Here is a 23,922-nt window from a genome sequence, read left to right as displayed (position 1 = left end):
CTTGCAAAAATAAAAAATTCTGGGCTAAAAAAATATTTTTGAGGAAAGGAAACACATTTATTATTTTCACGGCTCTGCGTTATAAACTTCTGTGAAGCACTTGGGGGTTCAAAGTGCTCACCACACATCTAGATAAGTTCCCTTGGGGGTCTAGTTTCCAAAATGGAGTCACTTGTGGGGAGTTCCTACTGTTTAGGCACATCAGGGACTCTGCAAACGCAACCTGATGCCCGCAGAGCATTCCATCAAAGTCTGCATTTCAAAACGTCACTACTTCCCTTCCGAACCCCGACGTGTGTCAAAACAGTGGTTTACCCCCACATATGGGGTATCAGCGTACTCTGGAGAAACTGGACAACAACTTTTGGGGTCCAATTTCTCCTGTTACTCTTGCAAAAATAAAAAAATTCTGGGCTAAAAAAATATTTTTTATTTTCACGGCTCTGCGTTATAAACTTCTGTGAAGCACTTGGGGGTTCAAAGTGCTCACTACACATCTAGATAAGTTCCCTTGGGGGTCTAGTTTCCAAAATGGAGTCAATTGTGGGGAGTTCCTACTGTTTAGGCACACAGGGGCTCTCCAAACGCGACATGGTGTCCGCTAACGATTGGAGCTAATTTTCCATTCAAAAAGTCAAATGGCACGCCTCCCCTTCCGAGCCTTGCCGTGCACCCAAACAGTGGTTTACCCCCACATATGAGGTATCAGCGTACTCAGGAGAAATTGCCCAACAAATGTTAGGATCCATTTTATCCTGTTGCCCATGTGAAAATGAAAGAATTGAGGCTAAAAGAAATTTTGTGTGAAAAAAAGTACTTTTTCATTTTTGCTGATCAATTTGTGAAGCACCTGGGGGTTTAAAGTGCTCACTATGCCTCTAGATGAGTTCCTTGGGGGGTCTAGTTTCCAAAATGGGGTCACTTGTGGAGGAGCTCCAATGTTTAGGCACACAGGGGCTTTCCAAACGCGACATGGTGTCCGCTAACGATGGAGATAATTTTTCATTCAAAAAGTCAAATGGTGCTCCTTCCCTTCCGAGCCTTACCATGTGCCCAAACAGTGGTTTACTCCCACATGTGAGGTATTGGTGTACTCAGGAGAAATTGCCCAACAAAATTTAGGATCCATTTTATCCTGTTGCCCATGTGAAAATGAAAAAATTGAGGCTAAAATAATTTTTTTGTGAAAAAAAAAGTACTTTTTCATTTTTACGGATCAATTTGTGAAGCACCTGGGGGTTTAAAGTGCTCACTATGCTTCTAGATAAGTTCCTTGGGGGGTCTAGTTTCCAAAATGGGGTCACTTGTGGGGGAGCTCCAATGTTTAGGCTCACGGGGGCTCTCCAAACGCGACATGGAGCCAATTTTTCATTCAAAAAGTCAAATGGCGCTCCTTCCCTTCCGAGCCCTGCCGTGCGCCCAAACAGTGGTTTACCCCCACATATGAGGTATCAGCGTACTCAGGACAAATTCGACAACAACGTTCGTGGTCCAGTTTCTCCTTTTACCCTTGGGAAAATAAAAAATTGTTGCTAAAAGATCATTTTTGTGACTAAAAAGTTAAATGTTCATTTTTTACTTCCATGTTGCTTCTGCTGCTGTGAAACACCTGAAGGGTTAATAAACTTCTTGAATGTGGTTTTGAGCACCTTGAGGGGTGCAGGTGCAGTTTTTAGAATGGTGTCACTTTTGGGTATTTTCAGCCATATAGAACCCTCAAACTGACTTCAAATGTGAGGTGGTCCCTAAAAAAAATGGTTTTGTAAATTTTGTTGTAAAAATGAGAAATCACTGGTCAAATTTTAACCCTTATAACTTCCTAGCAAAAAAAAAATGTGTTTCCAAAATTGTGCTGATGTAAAGTATACATGTGGGAAATGTTATTTATTAACTATTTTGTGTCACATAACTCTCTGGTTTAACAGAATAAAAATTAAAAATGTGAAAATTGCGAAATTTTCAAAATTTTTGCCAAATTTCCGTTTTTTTCACAAATAAACTCAGAAATTATCGACCTAAATTTACCACTAACATGAAGCCCAATATGTCACGAAAAAACAATCTCAGAATCGCTAGGATCCGTTGAAGCGTTCCTGAGTTATTACCTCATAAAGGGACACTGGTCAGAATTGCAAAAAACGGCAAGGTCATGAAGGGGTTAATAATAGTCAGGAGTATTCTACAGTCATGGACAAAAGTTTTGAGAATGACACCAAAATTATATTTTCACATGATCTGCTGCCCTCTGGTTTTTATTAGTGTTTGTCTGATGTTTATATCACATACAGAAATATAATTGCAATCATATTATGAGTACCAATAGGTTATATTGACAGTTAGAATGAGTTAATGCAGCAAGTCAATATTTGCAGTGTTGACCCTTCTTCTTCAAGACCTCTGCAATTCTCCCTGGCATGCTCTCAATCAACTTCTGGACCAAATCCTGACTGATAGCAGTCCATTCTTGCATAATCAATGCTTGCATTTTGCCAGAATTTGTTGGTTTTTGTTTGTCCACCCGTCTCTTGATGATTGACCACAAGTTCTCAATGGGATTAAGATCTGGGGAGTTTCCAGGCCATGGACCCAATGTTTTGTTCCATGAGCCATTTAGTTATCACCTTTGCTTTATGGCAAGGTGCTCCATCATGCTGGAAAAGGCATTATTGGCCGCCAAACTGCTCTTGGACGGTTGGGAGAAGTTGCTCTTGGAGGACATTCTGGTACCATTCTTTATTCATGGCTGTGTTTTTAGGCAAGACTGTGAGTGAGCCGATTCCCTTGGCTGAGAAGCAACCCCAAACATGAATGGTTTCAGGATGCTTTACAGTTGGCATGAGACAAGACTGGTGGTAGCGCTCACCTCTTCTTCTCCGAATAAGCTGTTTTCCAGATGTCCCAAACAATCGAAAAGGGGATTCATCAGAGAAAATGACTTTGCCCCAGTCCTCAGCAGTCCACTCCCTGTACCTTTTGCAGAATATCAGTCGGTCCCTGATGTTTTTTCTGGAGAGAAGTGGCTTCTTTGCTGCCCTCCTTGAAACCAGGCCTTGCTCAAAGAGTCTCCGCCTCACAGTGCGTGCAGAAGCACTCACACCAGCCTGCTGCCATTCCTGAGCAAGCTCGGCACTGCTGGTAGTCCGATCCCGCAGCTGAAACAGTTTTAAGATACGGTCCTGGCGCTTGCTGGTCTTTCTTGGGCGCCCTGGAGCCTTTTTGACAACAATGGAAGCTCTCTCCTTGAAGTTCTTGATGATGCGATAGATTGTTGACTGAGGTGCAATCTTTGTAGCTGTGATACTCTTCCCTGTTAGGCCATTTTTGTGCAGTGCAATGATGGCTGCACGTGTTTCTTTAGAGATAACCATGGTTAACTGAAGAGAAACAATGATACCAAGCACCAGCCTCCTTTTAAAGTGTCCAGTGATGTCATTCTTACTTAATCATGACTGATTGATCGCCAGCCCTGTCCTCATCAACACCCACACCTGTGTTAATGGATCAATCACTAAAACGATGTTAGCTGCTCCTTTTAAGGCAGGACTGCAATGATGTTGAAATGTGTTTTGGGGGTTAAAGTTTATTTTCTGGGCAAATATTGACTTTGCAAGTACAGTAATTGCTGCTAAGCTGATCACTCTGACATTCAGGAGTATATGCAAATTGCCATTAGAAAAAATAAAGCAGTAGACTTTGGAAAAATTAATATTTGTCTCATTCTCAAAATTTTTGTCCATGACTGTACTAACACTTTGGGGGAACAGCACATCGAAGTGCACGGAGAATGCTTCACACACTTTTTATTTGCTATTTTCTTCTGATTTCAAAAATTCACAACCCATCAAGTCAGAAATTGTGGCAAGACATACAGTACATATACCCAAGGTCAGGCAGATACTTATCCATCATGCAATACCATCACTAAGGCTTCTGACTGGTTCCAAATTTATGCTGTAGTGGGACATCGACCTCAAACATACAGCCAATGTCATCAAAGGGGTGGTCTTCTACTCGAACAACCCCTTCTCAAGCACTATGTTTTCCCCAAGTAGAATAATAACGGCCTATTCTCACATCTTGAGGAAGCACTCACATCTCCCAGGGCATTGTCACACAATCCCCGCAGCCAGTCAGCGGCCACTTCACTCTCCCCTCCTTCGGAGATAATTCACATCTGGAGGGAGTCAGAGCTGCGGCTACTCTCTTACTACCTCTGGAAGTCAGTTACAATCGAAGGAGAGGAGAATGAAGCGGACCACCAGAGATCTGTGAGAGCCAGTGCTGATAATACTGGAACAGCGCCCATACCAGAGGTGAGTTTTCTGTTATTATTTTCCTTTAAGGAAATAGTGGTTGAGAAGAGGTTGTTCAAGTGGTGGATAATTATCTATTTTTTTCTACAGTCACGAACACTGGAGAACATGAGAAAGCAATGTGAGTACATAGGTGAGATCTCTCGGAGTTCTCATGGCCTATACTCCAATGTGCCTAACTTTGCAAAGTACCGTATATACTCGAGTATAAGCCGATATTTTCAGCCCATTTTTTTAGGCTAAAAGTGCCCTTCTTGGCTTATACTCGAGTCATTGTCGGTGGAGGGGGGTGGCGGGGGAGGGGGAGCGGTGGTTGTCCCATACTCACCTGCTCCCAGCGCGGGCCCTGCATGTCCGATGGTCTCCAGCAGCTTGTTCTAGTGTTCAGCGGTCACGTGGTACCGCTCAATAAAGTAATGAATATGGACGCATATTCATTACTTTAATGAGCGGTACGTGACCGCTGAACATAGGAAGAAGCTGCCGGCTCCCGGAGACCATCTGACAGTGAGACACTGCAAGGGACCCCACCGGGAGCAGGTGAGTATAACGGGGGAGGGTGAGCATTCCGATATTCACCTGACCCCGTTCCACCGCCGGGCGCCGCTCTGTCTTCCGCATCCTCTGCCTGTGACTGTTCAGGTCAGAGGGCGCGATGATGTGTTTAGTGTGCGCCCTCTGCCTGAACAGTCAGAGAGCTGGAAGACAGAGCGGTGTGCAGCGGTGGAACGGGACAGGTGAATATCGCATGTGCCGGGGGCCTGAGCGACGAGAGGTGAGTATGTGATTTTTTTTATTTTAATCACAGCAACAGCATATGGGGCATAATCTATGGAGCATTTTATGGGGCATAATCTATGGAGCATCTTATTGGGCATAATCTATGGAGCATCTTATGGGGCATAATCTATGGAGCATTTTATGGGGCATAATCTATGGAGCATCTTATGGGGCCATCAACCTTTATACAGCATTGTATGGGGCATAATCTATGGACTGGGCTCACGCTAGGGCACCTGTGTGGAAGTGTCATTCTCAGACACTTCTCAACTGGTGTACTTTTTTTTTAACATAGATTTCAAGCATTTTTTATTCACTGGGGGTCCTGTTGCAGTTCCAGACTATGCAATTTGACTTGCTTCTACTTTATATGTAGCAGTGCCTAATCCCTTTTTCTGTTTGTAGCGGATCATGTCCTTGATTTAAAGTCCAGTCACATCTAAACGCTGCCTCACAGCCTACTATAACACCGTGCCTTGAAAGTTGAGTGATTAAAAAAAAAAAAAAAAAAAGTAACTTACCGACATTTCAGCCTCTTCATTATAAACCTCTTCATAGGCTATAGGCTAAAAGAGAAATTTTAAAGATGCTCATTAGTAAACAAATCTTTAAGAAATAGTTTTCAGAATTCATTTAGAAATACATCTTTGTAATTGTCCAGTCACCACCTTACTTTATACCCATATGTTTAGCTCTACGTGAAGCAGTGACCAGTATAGACCATATTTATAAAGACTGAATAATAGGGAGTGCTGCATATCAGCAGATCTGTACTTCAGGAACCTAAGGAAAATTGGTGTCTACAATGCTCCGTGCCAGAAGGCACAGTGATTACTGTAAAATATAGTGGAGAAGGGATAATATTTTTCATGAAGGAAAATTATGCTAATGTATTGTGGCTTTCAATATTCTGTCAACGATGTACAGTGAGGAAAATGAGCATTTTGACAGTCTGCCGATTTTGCAAGTTTTCCCACCTACAAAGAATGGAGAGGTCTGTAATTTTGTATCATAGGTACACTTCAACTGTGAGAGACAATCTAAAAAAAATCCAGAAAATCACATTGTATGATTTTTACATAATTAATTTGCATTTTATTGCATGAAATAAGTATTCGATCACCTAAAAACCAGCGAGAATTCTGGCTCTCACCGACCTGTTGGTTTTTATTTAAGAAGCTCTCCTACTCTGCACTCATTACCTGTATTAATTGCACCTGTTTGTCCACACACTCAATCAATTACACTCCAACCTATCCACCATGGCCAAGACCAAAGAGCTGTCTAAGGACACCAGAGACAAAATTGTAGACCTGCACAAGCCTGGGATGGGCTACAGGACAACAGGCAAGCAGCATGGTGATAAGGCAACAAATGTTGGCACAATTATTAGAAAATGGAAGAAATACAAGATGACTGTCAATTTTCCCCAGTCTGGGGCTCCATGTAAGATCTCGCTTCGTGGGGTAAGGATGATTCTGAGAAAGGTCAGGATAATGGCGAGAATTACAGGGGAGGACTGTTAGTAACACACTATGCCGTCATGGATTAAAATCCTGCAGGGCACGCAAGGTCCCCTGCTCACGCCAGCACATATCCAGGCCCATTTAAAGTTCGCCAATGACCATCTGGATGACCCAGTGGAGGCATGGGAGAAGGTCATGTCGTGAGATGAGACTAAAATAGAACTTTTTTATATGAAGTCCCCTCGCCGTATTTCGAGGAAGATGAAGGCTGAGTACAATCCCAAGAACACAGTCCGAACCGTGAACCATGGTGGGGGAAACATTATATTTTGAGGTTGGTTTTCTGTAAAAGGGAACAGGACAACTGCACCGTATTGAAGGGGGGTTGAAAAGAGTCATATATCGCAAGATTCTGGCCAACAACCTCCTTCCCTCAGTAACAGCATTGAAGATGGGTCGTGGCTGGTCATGACTGCAACTAAGGAGTGACTCCATGTAGGGCCGGTGTAAGCACCCGGGCAAGTGCCAGGGCCCTTAGCAGATAGCGGGGCCAACTCGCCATCAGGGACACCAGTGTGCTATGATGGGGGCCCGGTGCCTGTGCCAGCATCAGCACCCGCGAGTGGGGCCCCCCGCTTGCTCAGGGCACTGGTACTTGTAATACTTACCTCTCCACGTTCCACCACTACGGCGTCTTCAGCATCTCCTGACTGTGACGTTTCAGGTCAGAGGGCGCGATGACGTGACTAGTGTATGCCGTCTGCCTAAACAGTCACAGTGCAATGAACCGGAAGCTGAGTCTGCAGCACAGCAGCGGCCACCGAGTAGAGATGAGTATTTAATTTTTTTTATGTTTGGAGCAATATATAGGGACCATCATATGGGGCCTATTATACATGGAGCATTACATGGGGCCCATCGTACACTGTATACACACCAGAGTATCATATATGGGGCCCATTATATATGGAGCATTATATGGGGCACATCATACACTGGTGCATCATATATGGAGGCTCACCTACACATTCACAGACTCTCAGACTCTCTTCCACCTCTGTCCTCCATATAATAATAATAATAATAATATTTATATACATATATACATATTCCGCAGCGCTTTACAGTTTTGCACACATTATCATCACTGTCCCCGATGGGGCTCACAATCTAAGTTCCCTATCAGTATGTCTTTGGAATGTTGGAGGAAACCGGAGTACCCGGAGGAAACGCACGCAAACACGGGGAGAACATACAAACTCCTTGCAGATGTTGTCCAAGGTGGGATTAGAACCCAGGACTCCAGCGCTGCAAGGCTGCAGTGCTATCCACACATATCTTCACTCCACAACATGGACAGCACCTCCGCTTTCTATAACGCTACCCTCACATCAGCCATAGACTCAGTGCCATGCTTGGCAAAGTGCGACAAATCAATAGGCAACCCTGGCACAACAATCTCACCTAAAAACTTTGACAAGCATCCAGGGTCACGGAGCGGCATTGGAAGAAAACATGCCTGCCAGATAACTTCAACGCTTTCAAACAAGCTACACTTGCCTTCAAATTAGCCCTCACCTCTGCTAAACAGACCTATTTCACAAACCTTGTATCTTCATTATCCTATATCCCTAAACAACTGTTCAGCACATTCAACTCTCTCCTGCGCCCACCACTGCCTCCTCCAACTCCCCTAATCTCTGCCGAGGACTTTGCCACCTACTTCAAAAATAATATTGACCAAACAACGCAAACCTTTACTGTTCCACCACCCCATATACCAGACCTCTGCCCTTCCCTAATAATCTCCCTCTCCAACTCCAACATCACTGAAGGATAGCTTACTCACCTCCTTTCCAAATCACACCTCACCACTTGTGCACTTGACCCCATCCCTTCCCACCTGTTCCCCAACCTCACTAACACGCTCATTCCAGCCCTAACTCATGTCTTTAACCTATCGCTATCTTCTGGTACCTTCCCTCTGCCTTCAAACATGACACCATCACACCCATCCTCAAAAAACCTAACCTTGACCCAACTGCTATGCCCAACTATCGCCCCATATCACTGCTCCCGCTTGCTTCCAAACTCCTTGAGCAGCATGTATATGCTCAACTTTCCTCTCACCTCTCATCTAACTCTCTCCTTGACAACCTCCAGTCTGGCTTCTGCCCCCACCACTCCACAGAAACTGACCTGACCAAAATTACTAATGACTTACTCACAGCCAAAACTAACAGACAGTTCTTCATCCTCCTCCTTCTTGACCTGTCCTCTGCCTTAGACACAGTCGACCACTGCCTACTGCTACAGATTCTTTCTTCCCTTGGCATCAAAGACCTTGCCCTGTCCTGGATTGCCTCATACCTTTCTGACCGCACATTTAGCGTTTCTCACTCCCACACTACCTCCTCATCCCGCCCTCTCTCTGCAGGAGTCCCTCAAGGCTCTGTCATGGGGCCCCTATTCTTTTCCATCTATACCCTTGGCCTAGGACAACTCAAAGTCCCATGGCTTCCAGTACCACCTGTATGCGGACGACACTCAGATCTACCTCTCTGGACCAGATGTCACCTCTCTGCTGTCCAGAATCCCGGAGTGTCTATCAGTCATATCCTCCTTCTTCACCTCTCGCTTCCTAAAACTCAATGTAGACAAAACCGAACTCATCATCTTTCCTCCATCTCGCATATCTCCCCTACCTGACCTATCTATTATGGTAAATGGCATCACGCTCTCTCCGGCACCTGAAATCCGCTGCCTCGGAGTAACTCTCGACTCTGCCCTGTCCTTCAACCCTCACGTCCAAACTCTTGCCACCTCCTGTCGCCACCAACTCACAAATATTTCCAGAATCCATACCTTCCTTAGCCCTCAATCTACTAAAACTCTTGTGCATGCCCTTATCTCCCGCCTTGATTACTGCAACACCCTCCTCTGTGGTCTCCCCACTAACTCTCTTGCACCACTCCAGTCTGTCCTCAACTCTGCTGCCCGACTAATCCACCTCACTCCTCGCTACTCCCATTTCTTCCCTCTGCAAATCCCTCCACTGGCTCCCAATTCCCCAACAAATCCAGTTCAAACTACTAACACTGACCTACAAAGCCATCCACAACCTGTCCCCTCCCTGTATCTCTGAACTAATCTCCCAATATCTTCCCTCATGTAATCTTCGATCCTTCCAAGACCTCCTACTCTCCTCCACACTTATTCGTTCCTCACACAACCGCCTACAAGATTTCTCCCGAATATCCCCCATCCTCTGGAATTCCAAGCCTCAACACGTCCGATTATCCACCACCCTCACATCTTTTAGATGGAACCTGAAAACCCATCTCTTCAGGAAAGCTTACAGTCTGCAATAACCATTCTAACGCCTCCCCACCACCCGAGCTGCCGCCTTACCACCACCAGAGCTGCTGCACCCCTGACCTTCCCCATTATCCCGTAGAATGTAAGTCCGCAAGGACAGGGTCCTCTCCCCTCTGTACCAGTCTGTCATTGTAAATTTGTTTACTGTAAACGACATCTATAACTTTGTATGTAACCCCTTCTCATGTACAGCACCATGGAATTAATGGTGCTATATAAATAAATAATAATAATAATATGGGGCTCATCATACGCTGGAGCATCATATAGGACCCATTATACACTCACCGGCCACTTTATTAGGTACACCATGCTAGTAACGGGTTGGACCCCCTTTTGCCTTCAGAACTGCCTCAATTCTTCGTGGCATAGATTCAACAAGGTGCTGGAAGCATTCCTCAGAGATTTTGGTCCATATTGACATGATGGCATCACACAGTTGCCGCAGATTTGTCGGCTGCACATCCCAAAGATGCTCCATACAAGGCAGGATGGATCCATGCTTTCATGTTGTTTACGCCAAATTCTGACCCTACCATCCGAATGTCGCAGCAGAAATCGAGACTCATCAGACCAAGCAACGTTTTTCCAATCTTCTACTGTCCAATTTCGATGAGCTTGTACAAATTGTAGCCTCAGTTTCCTGTTCTTAGCTGAAAGGAGTGGTACCCGGTGTGGTCTTCTGCTGCTGTAGCCCATCTGCCTCAAAGTTCGACGCACTGTGCGTTCAGAGATGCTCTTAGGCCTACCTTGGTTGTAACGGGTGGCGATTTGAGTCACTGTTGCCTTTCTATCAGCTCGAACCAGTCTGCCCATTCTCCTCTGACCTCTGGCATCAACAAGGCATTTCCGCCCACAGAACTGCCGCTCACTGGATTTTTTTTCTTTTTCGGACCATTCTTTGTAAACCCTAGAGATGGTTGTGCGTGAAAATCCCAGTAGATCAGCAGTTTCTGAAATACTCAGACCAGCCCTTCTGGCACCAACAACCATGCCACGTTCAAAGGCACTCAAATCACCTTTCTTCCCCATACTGATGCTCGGTTTGAACTGCAGGAGATTGTCTTGACCATGTCTACATGCCTAAATGCACTGAGTTGCCGCCATGTGATTGGCTGATTAGAAATTAAGTGTTAACAAGAAGTTGGACAGGTGTACCTAATAAAGTGGCCAGTGAGTGTATATGGAGCATTATATGTGGCCCATTCTGTTTGGAGCAATATACGGGGCCCATCATATACTAGAGCATTATATGGGGCCCTTCATATACTGTATGGAACATTATATGGGGCCCATTATGTATAGAACAATATATGGCGCTCATTATACAGGATGTATGCACAAACTCCTCATCCTGCTGATACCCCAATGCTGAGCCGCTGCTGACATACAGTATGTGTCTCTATTGCTGCACCTACTGTGTGCCATTCAGATGGTAAAACAAACCTCTAGATTACAGTAATGCTGGGTGTAAGAACCCTAGAAAACAGTGCACACACTTTGCCCCCTAGAAAGTCATAATGCCCTCTGTGTGCTCCTTTGACAGTCACAATAACCTGAGTTCCCCTATAACAATAACTGCCCACCTTACACGTAATAATGTCCCGAGTCTCCCCTGTACAGCTCCCCTATACACAGTATGATGCTCTCTTATACACAGTAGAATGCCCCCTCACTGTATACTACCACCCACACAGTATACTGACCCCTTAGTAGCCCTCAAACTGTTTGATGGCTCCAACACTGTATGATGGCCCACTCAATGTAATCTCCACACTGTATGATGGTCCCCTAGATAGTCCTCAATATAGTATTAAGCACTCCTTAATACTCTCTATAGTATAATGCATTACCCATAGGCAGACTCTATATTGTATAATGCACTCCCCATAGGCAGACTCTATAGTATAATGCACCCCCATAGACAGACTCTATAGTATAATGCACCCCCCATAGGCACACTCTATATAGTATAATGCATCCCCCATAGGCATACTCCATTTAGTATAATGCACTCCCCATAGGCAGACTCTATAATATAATGCAGCCCCCATAGGCAGACTTCATATAATATAATGCACCCACATAGGCAGACTCTATAGTATAATGCACCCCATAGGCAGACTCTATACTGTATAATGCACTCCCCATAAAAAAATACAATACTCACCTCTCCTCCTCATTCCCCTGCTGCTTTGAGCGCCGGCACATCTCCGGACAGCAGGCGCCAGGTCATGACGTAATCGTGTTCGCTGTCAGTGTCTGCATCAGTGACAGATACTGAGAGGGGGATGATGGGAGAGGGAACGTAATGCTCCCACTCTCATCAATGCGGTCAACTGTATTGGCATCTAGCTGATACAGTTGATGTTGCAATAATGGGGTAGGCATGAGGACCCACTGCCAGCACTGGGCCCCCCTCCTGCTCAGAGACCACATAGCAGCCGGGTGGCAGAGCAGGGAGATCAATTCTCCCTGTTCTGCCACAGAGTGCAACTGTATGGGCGCGCTGTGCACACCGATACAGTTACCATAGCATAGCTACTGGTGGGCCCACTCAGAGCGAAGGGCCTGGTGCGACCGCCCCTTCCAGTAGCTACGCTCCTGGTAATACATGCTAAAGGGGCCCACTGAGACTCTTTCGCCTGGGGCCCACGAAAATCTGGAGCCAGTCCTGGCTCCATGAGAAGAATTTCTAGGTCCTGGAGTGGCCTACCTAGTCTCCAGACCTGAAAAAAATAGAAAATCTTTGAAGGGAGCTGAAACTCAATGCTGCCCAGAGATAGCCCAGAAACCTGAAATATCTGGAGAAGATCTGTATGGAGGAGTGGGCCAAAATCCCTGCTGCAGTGTGTGCAAACTTGATCAAGAACTACAGGAAACGTCTGACCTCTGTAATTGCAAACAAAGGATTCTGTACAAAATATTAAGGTCTGTTTTTCTATTGTATGAAATACTTATTTCATGCAATAAAATGCAAATTAATTATGTAAAAATCCTACAATGTGATTTTCTGTTTTTTATTTTTAAATTCTGTCTCTCACAGTAGAAGTGTACCTACGATAAAACTTATACCTTTCCTTTCTTACGTGGGAAAACTTGCAAAATCGGCAGTGTATCAAATATTTTCCCCACTGTGTATATATATATATATATATATATATATATATATATATATATATATATATATATATACACACGCAGTGGGGAAAAAAAGTCACAGGTCACAGGTAGGGGTCGCTGTGTGTTCTCCCCAGGATGCACACGGAGGCGTATTGAGGCCACGGGGTACATTGCAGTCACAGGCGTAGCTGTGATTGCAATTGTGAGGCAGTGACTGATGTCACAGGTAGGGGTCGCTGTGTGTTCTCCCCAGGATGTGCACTGAGGCATATGGAAGCCATGAGAGTGCATTGCAGTTACAGGCGTAGCTGTGATTGCGATGCAGACTAAAAATAAGTGCTAGTCTTGGGCATGTTAGTGTCCAAGACAGAGTTGTAAAAACCTGCTCTGTGTTTTGCATTTTGAAACAGACTGCAGGATGATAGTCTTGCAGTCCGTTCATTCCAGGCCCGGATTTCCATGTGGCTGAAGGCCACATATCCCAGTTAAAATCCGTGCAGTAAAGGGTTTGGTTGTGTCAGTGTCAGGAGGGCCAAAGTCAGTTGGTGCTTGATAGTGTGCAGAGAAGTCAGCATTGCAGAGCTCCACCTGTGTGATTCAATATGCGGAGGCAATATGGTCAAGGCAGCTTAATAGCCTGGCACCCACAGCTTACACAGCATTGCAGTCGCCCACGGTAACTGGTCTCGGATGGATGGTCTTGTGCCCAGAGGTGTACTGGAGGTAGATTGTCCTGTGCCCGAAGGAGGACTAGCGTATGTAATGGCTACAAACTGAGGGATATCATGTACTGTGGAAAAGCTGGGAGTAAAGGGCATGAAGGTAGACCGGTGTGTGTAGTGACTGTGTAACCCAGAGTATATGGGCCCAGCTGCTATCCAGAGGATATTGGGTACTATGCAATGCTATGAATTGGACATTAAGAATATGCACTGGTGTGAACTAAACATTAATTGCTATGCACTTGTGTGAATTGGACATTTAATGTTGTGACGTAACGCAATAAAGAGACTTTTATAATGGAACTTTGTTGGGTCACTGCCTTATTACTGAACAGCATGCTACCGCGACAAGTTCAAGTTCAAAGCAAATGTCTTTAATGTCCAAAAAAACAAATGAAAAGCATACGGTATCCTCCGGATTGCAGCCAGGGCGCCAAAGCAGTCCATATCCAAGATTGGTTGCTGTGGGCGACTGCACCACCGTGTCATGCCGAGGGACGCCAGGCGTTCGCTTCCCTTGGCTTGCAAAACAACCCTGACACACCCAACTCTTTGCTGTAGGGTTTTAAATGAGATTTGTAGCCATGGGCCACTTATAAGACCCGGCTGGACGGAGTGAACCGCCCCACTGCCATCCTGTAGTTCACTCCAAGAATAAAAACCCATGCCAGGTTTTTTTTAAATCTGCCTTGGCCAAATAGCTTGACCAAGTCCACACTTACTTTTATTCTGCACTGCAACCACAGTTATGTCTGTGACTGCAATGCACTTCAGCGGCCTCAATACGCTTCTATGTGCATCCTGGAGGATACATACCATCCCTCGCATATAATTTCCCTCACTGCCTCACAAAATATATATATATAATATATAATTTTTATTTATTTTTTGGGGGGAGGGGTGTTCTATCCTTTCCAAATAACCCTTTAAAATGGCAATTTTGGAAAAATTGGTACACTGTGCTATGCCTGAAGGGTCTGACACAGATTTTCTACTTAAATAATCTTAACTTAAATGATCTCAAAGAACTTTTAGCCCCTGCACCATCAGCTCAAGGTACTACATGAGGAAGGGCTACTATGAGTAATTTTTCTATTTATAGAAAAAATAAAATTGTGCCTTCCCTCCTAAAAGGATCCGTAAGTGGCCATTTATTCCTCATTCAATCAATATAGCTAGACGTGTAGCTCAACATTTCTGCTAATAACCTCTTATAGATCATCAGGAGGCACGACTTGGTGACACATGTAATCTATAGATCTCAGCATTCCCATGGAATCTACTCCAGTATACATATCTTTGCAAAATATATCTTTATATACTACAGAATTGTGAGTAGTTACTGCATTTGACTTTCCCTGAGCATACCCAATGAGGACCCCGATATATCACGTCTACATGAACGAGGGAAGTCATCATCTGGGTTGCAACAGAAGAGTCAGCCAGAATTGACATTTTGTTGAAGGAAAATATGTAGATCAAAACCTCTAACAAAATAATCAAAAATATTAAATACAGGGGAATAATAAGAAAATAGCTTACAGTTGAGAGAGCCTCAGATACATCGTCCTGAAAATAGATAAGAGGACAAATCAAATCGTGGAAACTTGCGCATAGCCATAAAAATGAATTAACTGATATTTTTTTTACTTAATTTGTTTTTTCCAATGACCAGACTAGCACTGAATTAGAAGAGTGGTGTGCACTGCGCCAAACACAAGCACCGACGCATTATAGCACAGCTGAGCTGTGCTGGAAGTCAGTGCACAGATTAATGGGCAAAACCATGCATGTGCCGATTACTTACTGGGCGAGCGAGCATGCAGTGGAGGCGATCAGCTCGCTGTATATACTTGGCCAGGACGGCGCTGATACAGCAGCCTATAAGGGACCGATGAACTGCACAGGTACCTTGTATACCAATGGCAGAGGAGGGTAAATATAGCCGGCAGGGAGTAGATTAGGGGTGATATCTGTAAAAACAGCCCTGATTTTAAAATGATTTTTATTGGCACACTTGAAAGAATCTGCCAGTAAAATATTATGAAACCACATTATAGTTTTTGAAATGACCCTTAAGGCCACGTTCCCACGATCAGTATTTGACGTTGCAGAATTTCCGCACCATTTCAGCACCTATTATGGAAATTAGGTTACTTGCTTTTTTATGTGGGATTTTTTTTTTCATGCGTTTTTGATGCTGCATTTTTTCTCTCTGTTTGATGTGTCATGCTTTAAATAAAGCTGCTTTGTTTTTTTTAAACTTCTTGGTATTTATGGAGAATAGGGAAAACTCAGCGTACTCGCAGGAGAAAGAGACATGTTGTGGATTGGAAATATGTCAAGCAGGTAAATTTACGCAGGGTAAAAAAGAAGTGCAGTCGACATGAGATCTCTATGAATCCCATCCACTTCGCTGGTGCTGTAAAAGGCTGCATTTGTGCTGCTGCAAAAATATGCAGTGTCAAAAACGGGATAAAAGCTCATCGTGGGAATGTTGCCTAAAGAGGTGTTCCCATTTCCGAAATCCTAGCCCGATATACAATAATAATATTAGAAAATACCTCCAATTAGAAATATAGACTAGTTCTTCTGAATTGCTATGTCGCTTACCTCATGTGCAGGACATTGCAGTAGCTTGGGTATTCATGGTTACGACCACTAACAACTAACTTTCCCTGTATCAGTGGTCGTAACCATGGCTACCTAAGCTACTGCAATGCCCTGCACATGGGGTAAGAGACATATTGGAAGAACTATATTACAGTTCTCACTGGAAGTATTTGCTCATATCATTATTATTACCGTACACCTACTACATATTGGGAGAGGATCTTGGAGATGGGAATACCATTCACTAAATACATTACATTACTTATTTTACAGTAAACATATTATTTTCTGGTTAGCCAAGAAAGGTATCACTCCTAGAATACTTCTGTCATCATTGGGCAGAAAAGTATTCACGTTTATTTTATAGTAGAATGTGTTGGCAGATTCCATCAGGAATAGATCAGGAGTGTGAAACAGATTTCTCAGAGATGTACACTGCAAAGAGCCTAAAGCAATCAAACAGAATGTATATTTCCAAAAACCTAAAAATGATCCATGATCATCCATTTTGTCAGTTCTGCTACGTTCACTTAAAGAGTAATTATTGTTTTAATTTATATTTCATAAATCAAAATTACACATAAAAAGAAGCAACTCTGCATTATATTTCTTCAGAGAAATCCACTTCTCTCTCCTCCTGGACTGATCCTTCACTCTCAATTCATGGGGAAAATCTGTATTCAATGAAGAGAGACTTGATCGCTGATGGAGTTGGTGCTTTTAAAATTCTATGGAAAGGGGAGAAGGGAGGAGCTGGAAACAGAGAGACATTCTGCTGCAAATTCTCCATATATGGTAAGTTGCGGATTATAAGACGCACCCCAAATTTTGGGGAGGAAAATAGTATTTATATATATATATATATATAATAGTGGTGCGTCTTATAATCTGCTTTTACAGTACCTTACCTGGGGGGCGGCACTGGTGAAGCGGGGTCCCAGGTGGCAGGGTCGTTGCTACAGGAAGATGCTGCGGGCCCCAGAATGGTAGGAGGTGGTGATCGACTTACGAGTATTGTGGAGTGAGGTAATGCTGCAGGCCCCAGGCTGGTAAGAGGTTGTGTCCAGCGGTGAGTGGGCTCCACCAACATTTTGTGAAAACCCAGAGCCTCCGCAGTTTCAATGCTTTTCAATGAGGTGGACTCAGGGAAAATGGCTGCCAGAGGGGGTGCATGAGCTATTGAGATCTCAGGAGAGGAGATCTTGGTGCTGTTATCTCAGTCTGCGAATACACCACCTCCGGCGGTCATTTTCCCAGAGTCCACCGCGTTATGAAGAATGGAAAGTGCAGGGACTCCGGGCTTTCACAAAAATGCCGGCCTGGGACCTGAAGCATCACCCTACTCCTGCCGCTGCCAGAAGCTTCCTGTAGCAGCAACCCTGGGACCCCGCTCCACCACAGCCGGTAAGCTACATTCGGATTTGGGGGAGGGGGGGTGAGTATGTCTTATAATTGAAAAAATATGATAACTTTTTGAGTTACGTCATCTCCTGTCTCAGTAATGAAACCATCTGTCTTCACTGAATACAGATTTTACCTGTGAATTGAGAATTCTGAAATGTAATGATTAGTCCAGGAGGAGAAAAAAGCAGATTTCTGTGATAAGATCTATTAGAACGTTTCTTATTTGCATGTGTACTATTGCTTTATGGAAAGAAAAAAAAATAACTTTCTTTTTACCGATTTCTATACCCGTAGGACCTGGAGTATCCTGACATGACTGAATTAAAAAGTGGTCTCTATTCATTTACTTTTAGGGAAGTCTTGAAAATAGACCAATATACGCGTTCATACAGAATTAAATGGAATGGGGGACCTAAAGATAGGTATGGAACCCATAAGTGGGACAAGGAGCTATCAAAAAAGTGATGACATATCCTGTAGACATGCTATAAATGTCTGATTAACTTGGCCATCTTATAAATTGGACAACTCCTATTACCGATCATATGTTTTTGGAATGTGGGAACAAACACAGGGAGAACGTACAAACCCTACAATGACACCTAGTCAGAATTACCAGGACCCAAATACTGGGGAAAAAAACAAAAAACAATCACTTATATTAATAAGAGAAATGAAAAGAACTCACGAATAAGGCAAACCCCATATCTTCATCATCATCATCATCACCATCATCATCTCGGCAAGAACCAAGACTTCTACTGCCAAGCTGGAAGCAAAACATTAAAGTTACTTATACATAGTGGCAAAATATATTTTTTAGGTTATAGTTTTTTTTTCCCCAAGTTTCTAATTGTGTTTAGATAAAAGATTCACATGTAGAGAAATGTTTGAGAATGACCCTCCTTAAAGAAGCCCTCCTCCTCCTCCCATCTAAGTTGTTATCCTCTTAGGCTTCTTTTACACTTGCCGTGGTTTTGCGTCCTGTTTTTGTGGCCCCAATAGATTTCTATGGGGCCGCAAAAACGGGTCGCAATAATTCCACTGTGCCCCGTATGCCGTATGGCCGTGAGGGCCGTGTTTACGGCAGTGAAAAAATATCGAAAATTGCGGCGATACGGCCCGCAAAAAGGCCCGCAATAACGGGCCGCAAAAAAACCCGGTAAGTGTAAAAGAAGCCTTAATATATTGCAGTCATCATATTAAATAGCACTGTGCACTTACAATTGCTCATTTTGTTTTTCTACCCACTTAATTCTTCTCGTTTCCATTAGGTCTACGACATCACGTGATTAAAAACTGACTAGCTGAATCCTTCTAAGCTTTATGTAAGGGAATGAAAGAGTGAAGAGACACACACATAGTGTTTAAAGGGGTGGGTAGTCCGGGTCAGGGCCGGCTCCATGTTTTCTTGGCCCAGGGTAAAAGAGTCTCAGTGGCCCCTGTAACACATACCACGATTCATGATGCACAGATAAGAAATATAGATATTGTACAATGCCAAAGACTTCACTTCTTACATTACATGAGTGATATCTATTGAAAATTCTACAATACTTTAGAAATCGGCGAATCCTTGCAGCGCACGGAGTGACTGCAAACTTATCATTGTATACCGGACAGTACAGTCCTCCATACCGTTTTATGGGCAACACATAGTTCTCTATACAGTATTTTGGGCGCCACATAGTTCAACATACAGTATGATGTGCCCCATATATTGCTCCATATGGTATAATAGGTCCCATATAGTGCTACACACAGTATAATGGACCCCATATATTGCTCCATACAGTATAAAAGGTCCCATATAGTGCTCCATGCAGTATGATGGGGCCCATATAGTGCTCCATATAGTATAATGGGCCCCATATATTGCTCCATACAGTATAATGGGTTCCATATATTGCTCCATTCAAAAAAAAAGTAATCGGGGGCGCATGCGCGGACTCTGACAGAGACAGACATGCTCTGCTGAGCTCCGCGACCCGACATCTATTTACACCCCTTTAAAGCCGTGAACGGGGAAATCTTGCTTTCGCTACCTTCCCACTGCTACACGGAGGTTGGTAGCACGCGATGCCGAGGAGAGGTAACGCTAACCAAACAGCAAACCGCACTATACCGGAGCTCCTAGCAGGCAGTGGCGCGGGAAAGATGGCCGCTTCGTCTTCCTCCCTGCCAGCTCCCGCTTCCTCGCAAGCAGGCAGTGCCGACACAGGAGCTGATGACTCACATATGGCAGGAGAGTCCACCATCTCCACTGCGACTCTAACTAAATCGCTCCAGGACACATTTAGAACCGAACTTAAATCAGCTATGCAATCCATCGCTAGCCAGCTACAAGATATTGCCCAGCGCACCTCAGATTTAGAGGAGAAGATGGACGTCACAGCGGACGCTCTGGAGGAAGATCAACAAACCCTCAGGTACCATGCGGATCGCATTAACGAATTAGAACTGAGAAATGAAGATTTGGAAAATAGATCTCGCAGGGGCAACATCCGTATACGCGGACTACCCGAGTCCATCACTGCACTTAAAGAAACGGCGACCACATTATTTACCGCGCTTTTGCCAGATATGGACCCTCTGCTTCTGTATATCACACGGATCCACCGATCGCTTGGCAAACAGCGCTCCTCTGATATTCCAAGGGACGTGGTCCTTAAAATGCACCATGAGGAATCTCGAGACTTAATTTTAAATGCTGCACGTCCTCTTTCATCACTTCCTACCTTACCTGCCTCGGTGCGCTTATATGCTGATGTCGCTCCGGCCACACTTTCCAGAAGGAGAGCCCTTAAGCCTGTTACCGCTGCACTGCAACTGGCGCAAGTTAAATATCGCTGGGGATATCCGTTCTCACTATCCTTCACCTATGAGAATAAGCTGCACACCTGTCGCTCATTAGATGAAGGAAAAAAGGCACTAGAACTTTCTGGTATCCCATTCTCAGATTCGACTCAGCCTTTGCCGCAGAGAAGATCGCGACCTGTCAGAGAATGGTCATCAGTTCCCACAACCAGGAGCCAGTCTACACGTGTCACATGATTGTTCTCCAGGTGTACTGACCTAATTTCACCATGACTGTTTGTTGAACATGTCTTTTTTCTTTCTCTTTGCGTGCTTACTACAATAGTAGAATCTGTATTGTGTCTCCCTACAGTTCTACGTAGCCTCCATCCTATTAGCTCCCCGATTACGGAGATTTATATTACAAGCCCGATTTCCTATTATTATTTTTCTCTTCCCCCCCCCCCCTTTTTTTTTTTTTTTTTTTCTCTCTCTCCTCTCCCTTTCCCCCCCCCCCCCCCCTCTCCCCTTCCTTGCCCCCTTCCCCTATCCCCTGGGGCTTATTATTACTATTACAGGGGTATGATGTCCGGGTTTTTCACATGTCACCCACCCTTGGTGATTACTGGATTTTCCGGTAATATGAATCTCCAGATCACCATACCTGTTGGACATTGGTTCCAAGTTTCTATATTTGTTTTCATGTTTTGTCTCTGTGCCTCCCTGTATTTTGTCTCCTCCCTAATGTTTCTCCCCATAAGTATACAAACTTGGTTTTCTACTGCTGTTGATTTGAGTTATCGTTGGTTTAAGTTGGGGGGTGCGCCCATGGTGTCTGGAATTTGGATAGCAACTGTCCCAATTTTCTATGTGTAGAGTTTTCTCCCATAATGTCAGAGGTCTCAATTCGCCCATAAAAAGGAAAAAAGCCTTTTTAGATTACCATAAGCATAAACCCGATATTCTTTGCCTACAAGAAACCCATTTCTCTAACACTTCCTCTCCCAAATATTTTGACCCTCATTACTCACGTTTCTATTTAGCCTCATGGGACCGTAAGACTAGGGGAGTAGCCATACTTCTCAAGAACAACTTCCCATTCCAACTAACAAGTTATTTTTCAGACCCTCAAGGCAGATTTATAATATTACAAGGGACGCTACAGGGCCATAATCTCTGCATTGTAAACAGCTATCTACCGGCCGGCTCTCAGTCTGCGACGTTCAAAATAATCCTATCCAAACTCTCTTCCATCTCTTATCACCATTTGATATGGTGCGGAGACTTTAATTTTACCTTAAACCCATCTCTGGACAGTAACTCTTTACAAAGGTCGGATATTCCTAAATCCGACAGGAAAAAGATTCTTCGCATGCTAGCTGGGAATCGGTTGGTGGACATATGGAGGGAACTCAATGGTTCAACTAGAGGGTACACATACTTCTCTCCGGCCCATGGTTCTTACTCACGAATTGATTTTCAGGTAACTACGGCTGCATCCCTTCCCACTGTCTTATATTCACGACATGTCCCATCCTCGTGGTCTGATCATGATGCGGTCCTATCTGTCTTTCAATTTCATATTATCTCCTCCAAACTCTATAAGTGGAGGTTAAATGAATCACTATTGGTTGATCCTGCGATTTCTACCCAGGTCATAGATGACTTGAACCTTTTTTTCCGATCCAATCTGAACGCAGACTCCTCCCCGGGCAACATATGGCTTGCCCATAAGAAATTCATCACTGGAACATTAATTAAAATAGCGTCTGCTAGGAAGAGGAGCAGATCTGAACTTCAGAGTCGATTGGAAACGAAGCTATTTAAACTTGAACAAGCAAACCAGATGGCCACGTCTCGCTATTTAATCAAACAGATACATGATGTTAAACTCCAATTAGACGCGATTCTGACCACTAGAACAGAAAAAGCCTTAGCGTGGACTCGAGCCACTTTCTACAAACAAGCAAACAAACCCTCTAAATTATTGGCCCGTCAATTACGCTCCAAGGAACTTATAAATTCTATATCCTCTATTAAAGAGGAATCTGGACATGTCTCGGCCCATCCTGAGAATATTTATAAAGCGTTCTATAGGTATTATCAGAAGCTCTACTCCTCTCCTAAAGATCCTCCCCCACATCTCCTACAATCGTTCCTGCAGAACTTATCCCTCCCTACCTTATCGGTGCCACTGGCCCAACAATTGCAATCTGAAATTTTACCAGAGGAAATCGATTCTGCCATTAAAAAGTTGAAGGCGGGAAAGGCCCCCGGTCCTGATGGACTAACTTCCATGTATTATAAAAAATTTAAGACTATACTCCTACCCCATATTGCAGCCTTTTGTAATGCTCTTTTAAACGGCTCTCAGATGCCCCCCGAATTTTATGTAGCCCATGTAACAGTCATTCCTAAACAACAAAAAGACCACCTGCTTGTTAAAAATTACAGACCTATATCCTTGTTAAATATTGATCTCAAAATATTTACATCAATTATCACTGACAGGCTCAATGTGATTCTTCCCTCACTGATACATCGAGACCAAGTGGGCTTTATCCCCCTAAGACAAGGGCCAGATAACATTAGGAGGAATCTTAACATTATTCATTCCGCTAATCACTCTCACAAATCACTTATGATGGTTGCTCTGGACATAGAAAAAGCCTTTGATTCCCTCTCCTGGCCATACCTCTTTTCAGTTTTGAACAAATTTGGCTTCCCTCAAAAACTAATCTCCTCCCTACAACTAATTTATGACCATCCGACGGCGTATCTTAAACTCCCGACCACTAATCCCTCTCCTATAATAATCCAACGCGGTACACGTCAAGGATGCCCCCTCTCACCAGCTCTATTTGCGTTAGCTATGGAGCCCCTGGCAGAATCTATTAGGACCAACCCGAATATTCTGGGGCCTACTGATCTCGGAGACCAATACAAAGTCAGCCTTTTTGCCGATGACCTCCTTCTATCCTTAACTAACCCTTACTCGACCCTCCCTAACCTATTTTCCCTTCTTCACACTTTCGAAAAAATGTCAGGTCTTAAAATTAATATTGAAAAATCCGAGGCTTTGTTTGTCAACACTCCTAAGGCAGATCAAGATAATCTTATAGCTCAGTTTGGTTTTAGTAAGAAAGATCAATTTTTAACCTACCTCGGAATCAACTTAACGCCCCATAAGTCATCCCTGTACAAAAGGAACTACCCTCCTTTAATTAGCAAATTTCGGGCTGATTTAGCTCGGTGGTCCACTCTGAACTTGTCTTGGTTAGGCAGATTACATGCCATTAAGATGGTTTCGCTTCCGCGATTCCTTTA

At 43.9% G+C, this 23,922-nt stretch overlaps 1 protein-coding gene across 11 annotated transcripts in view; it reads right to left on the bottom strand.

The window, feature by feature from the left end:
* The window catches only part of PARP4 (poly(ADP-ribose) polymerase family member 4), a 318,181-nt gene that overhangs the window by 153,033 nt on the left and 141,226 nt on the right, over nucleotides 1-23,922 (bottom strand). For 9 of the 11 annotated variants that reach the window (XM_077298347.1, XM_077298349.1, XM_077298352.1 and 6 more), the window contains 3 exons: nucleotides 18,488-18,568; nucleotides 15,325-15,351; nucleotides 5,615-5,659 (listed from right to left, as the gene is read on the bottom strand). In XM_077298347.1, the coding sequence (XP_077154462.1) occupies nucleotides 5,615-5,659; nucleotides 15,325-15,351; nucleotides 18,488-18,568 (153 nt within the window). The remainder of the gene's footprint in view (nucleotides 1-5,614; nucleotides 5,660-15,324; nucleotides 15,352-18,487; nucleotides 18,569-23,922) is intronic. The other 2 variants (XM_077298350.1, XM_077298353.1) reach the window with 1 other exon arrangement.

This window comes from Ranitomeya variabilis, chromosome 3 (genome assembly GCF_051348905.1).
Source record: "Ranitomeya variabilis isolate aRanVar5 chromosome 3, aRanVar5.hap1, whole genome shotgun sequence".
NCBI lineage: Eukaryota > Metazoa > Chordata > Amphibia > Anura > Dendrobatidae > Ranitomeya > Ranitomeya variabilis.
The sequence above is the reverse complement of the archived record's forward strand: the minus strand, read 5'-3'. Positions and strand labels throughout refer to the sequence as shown.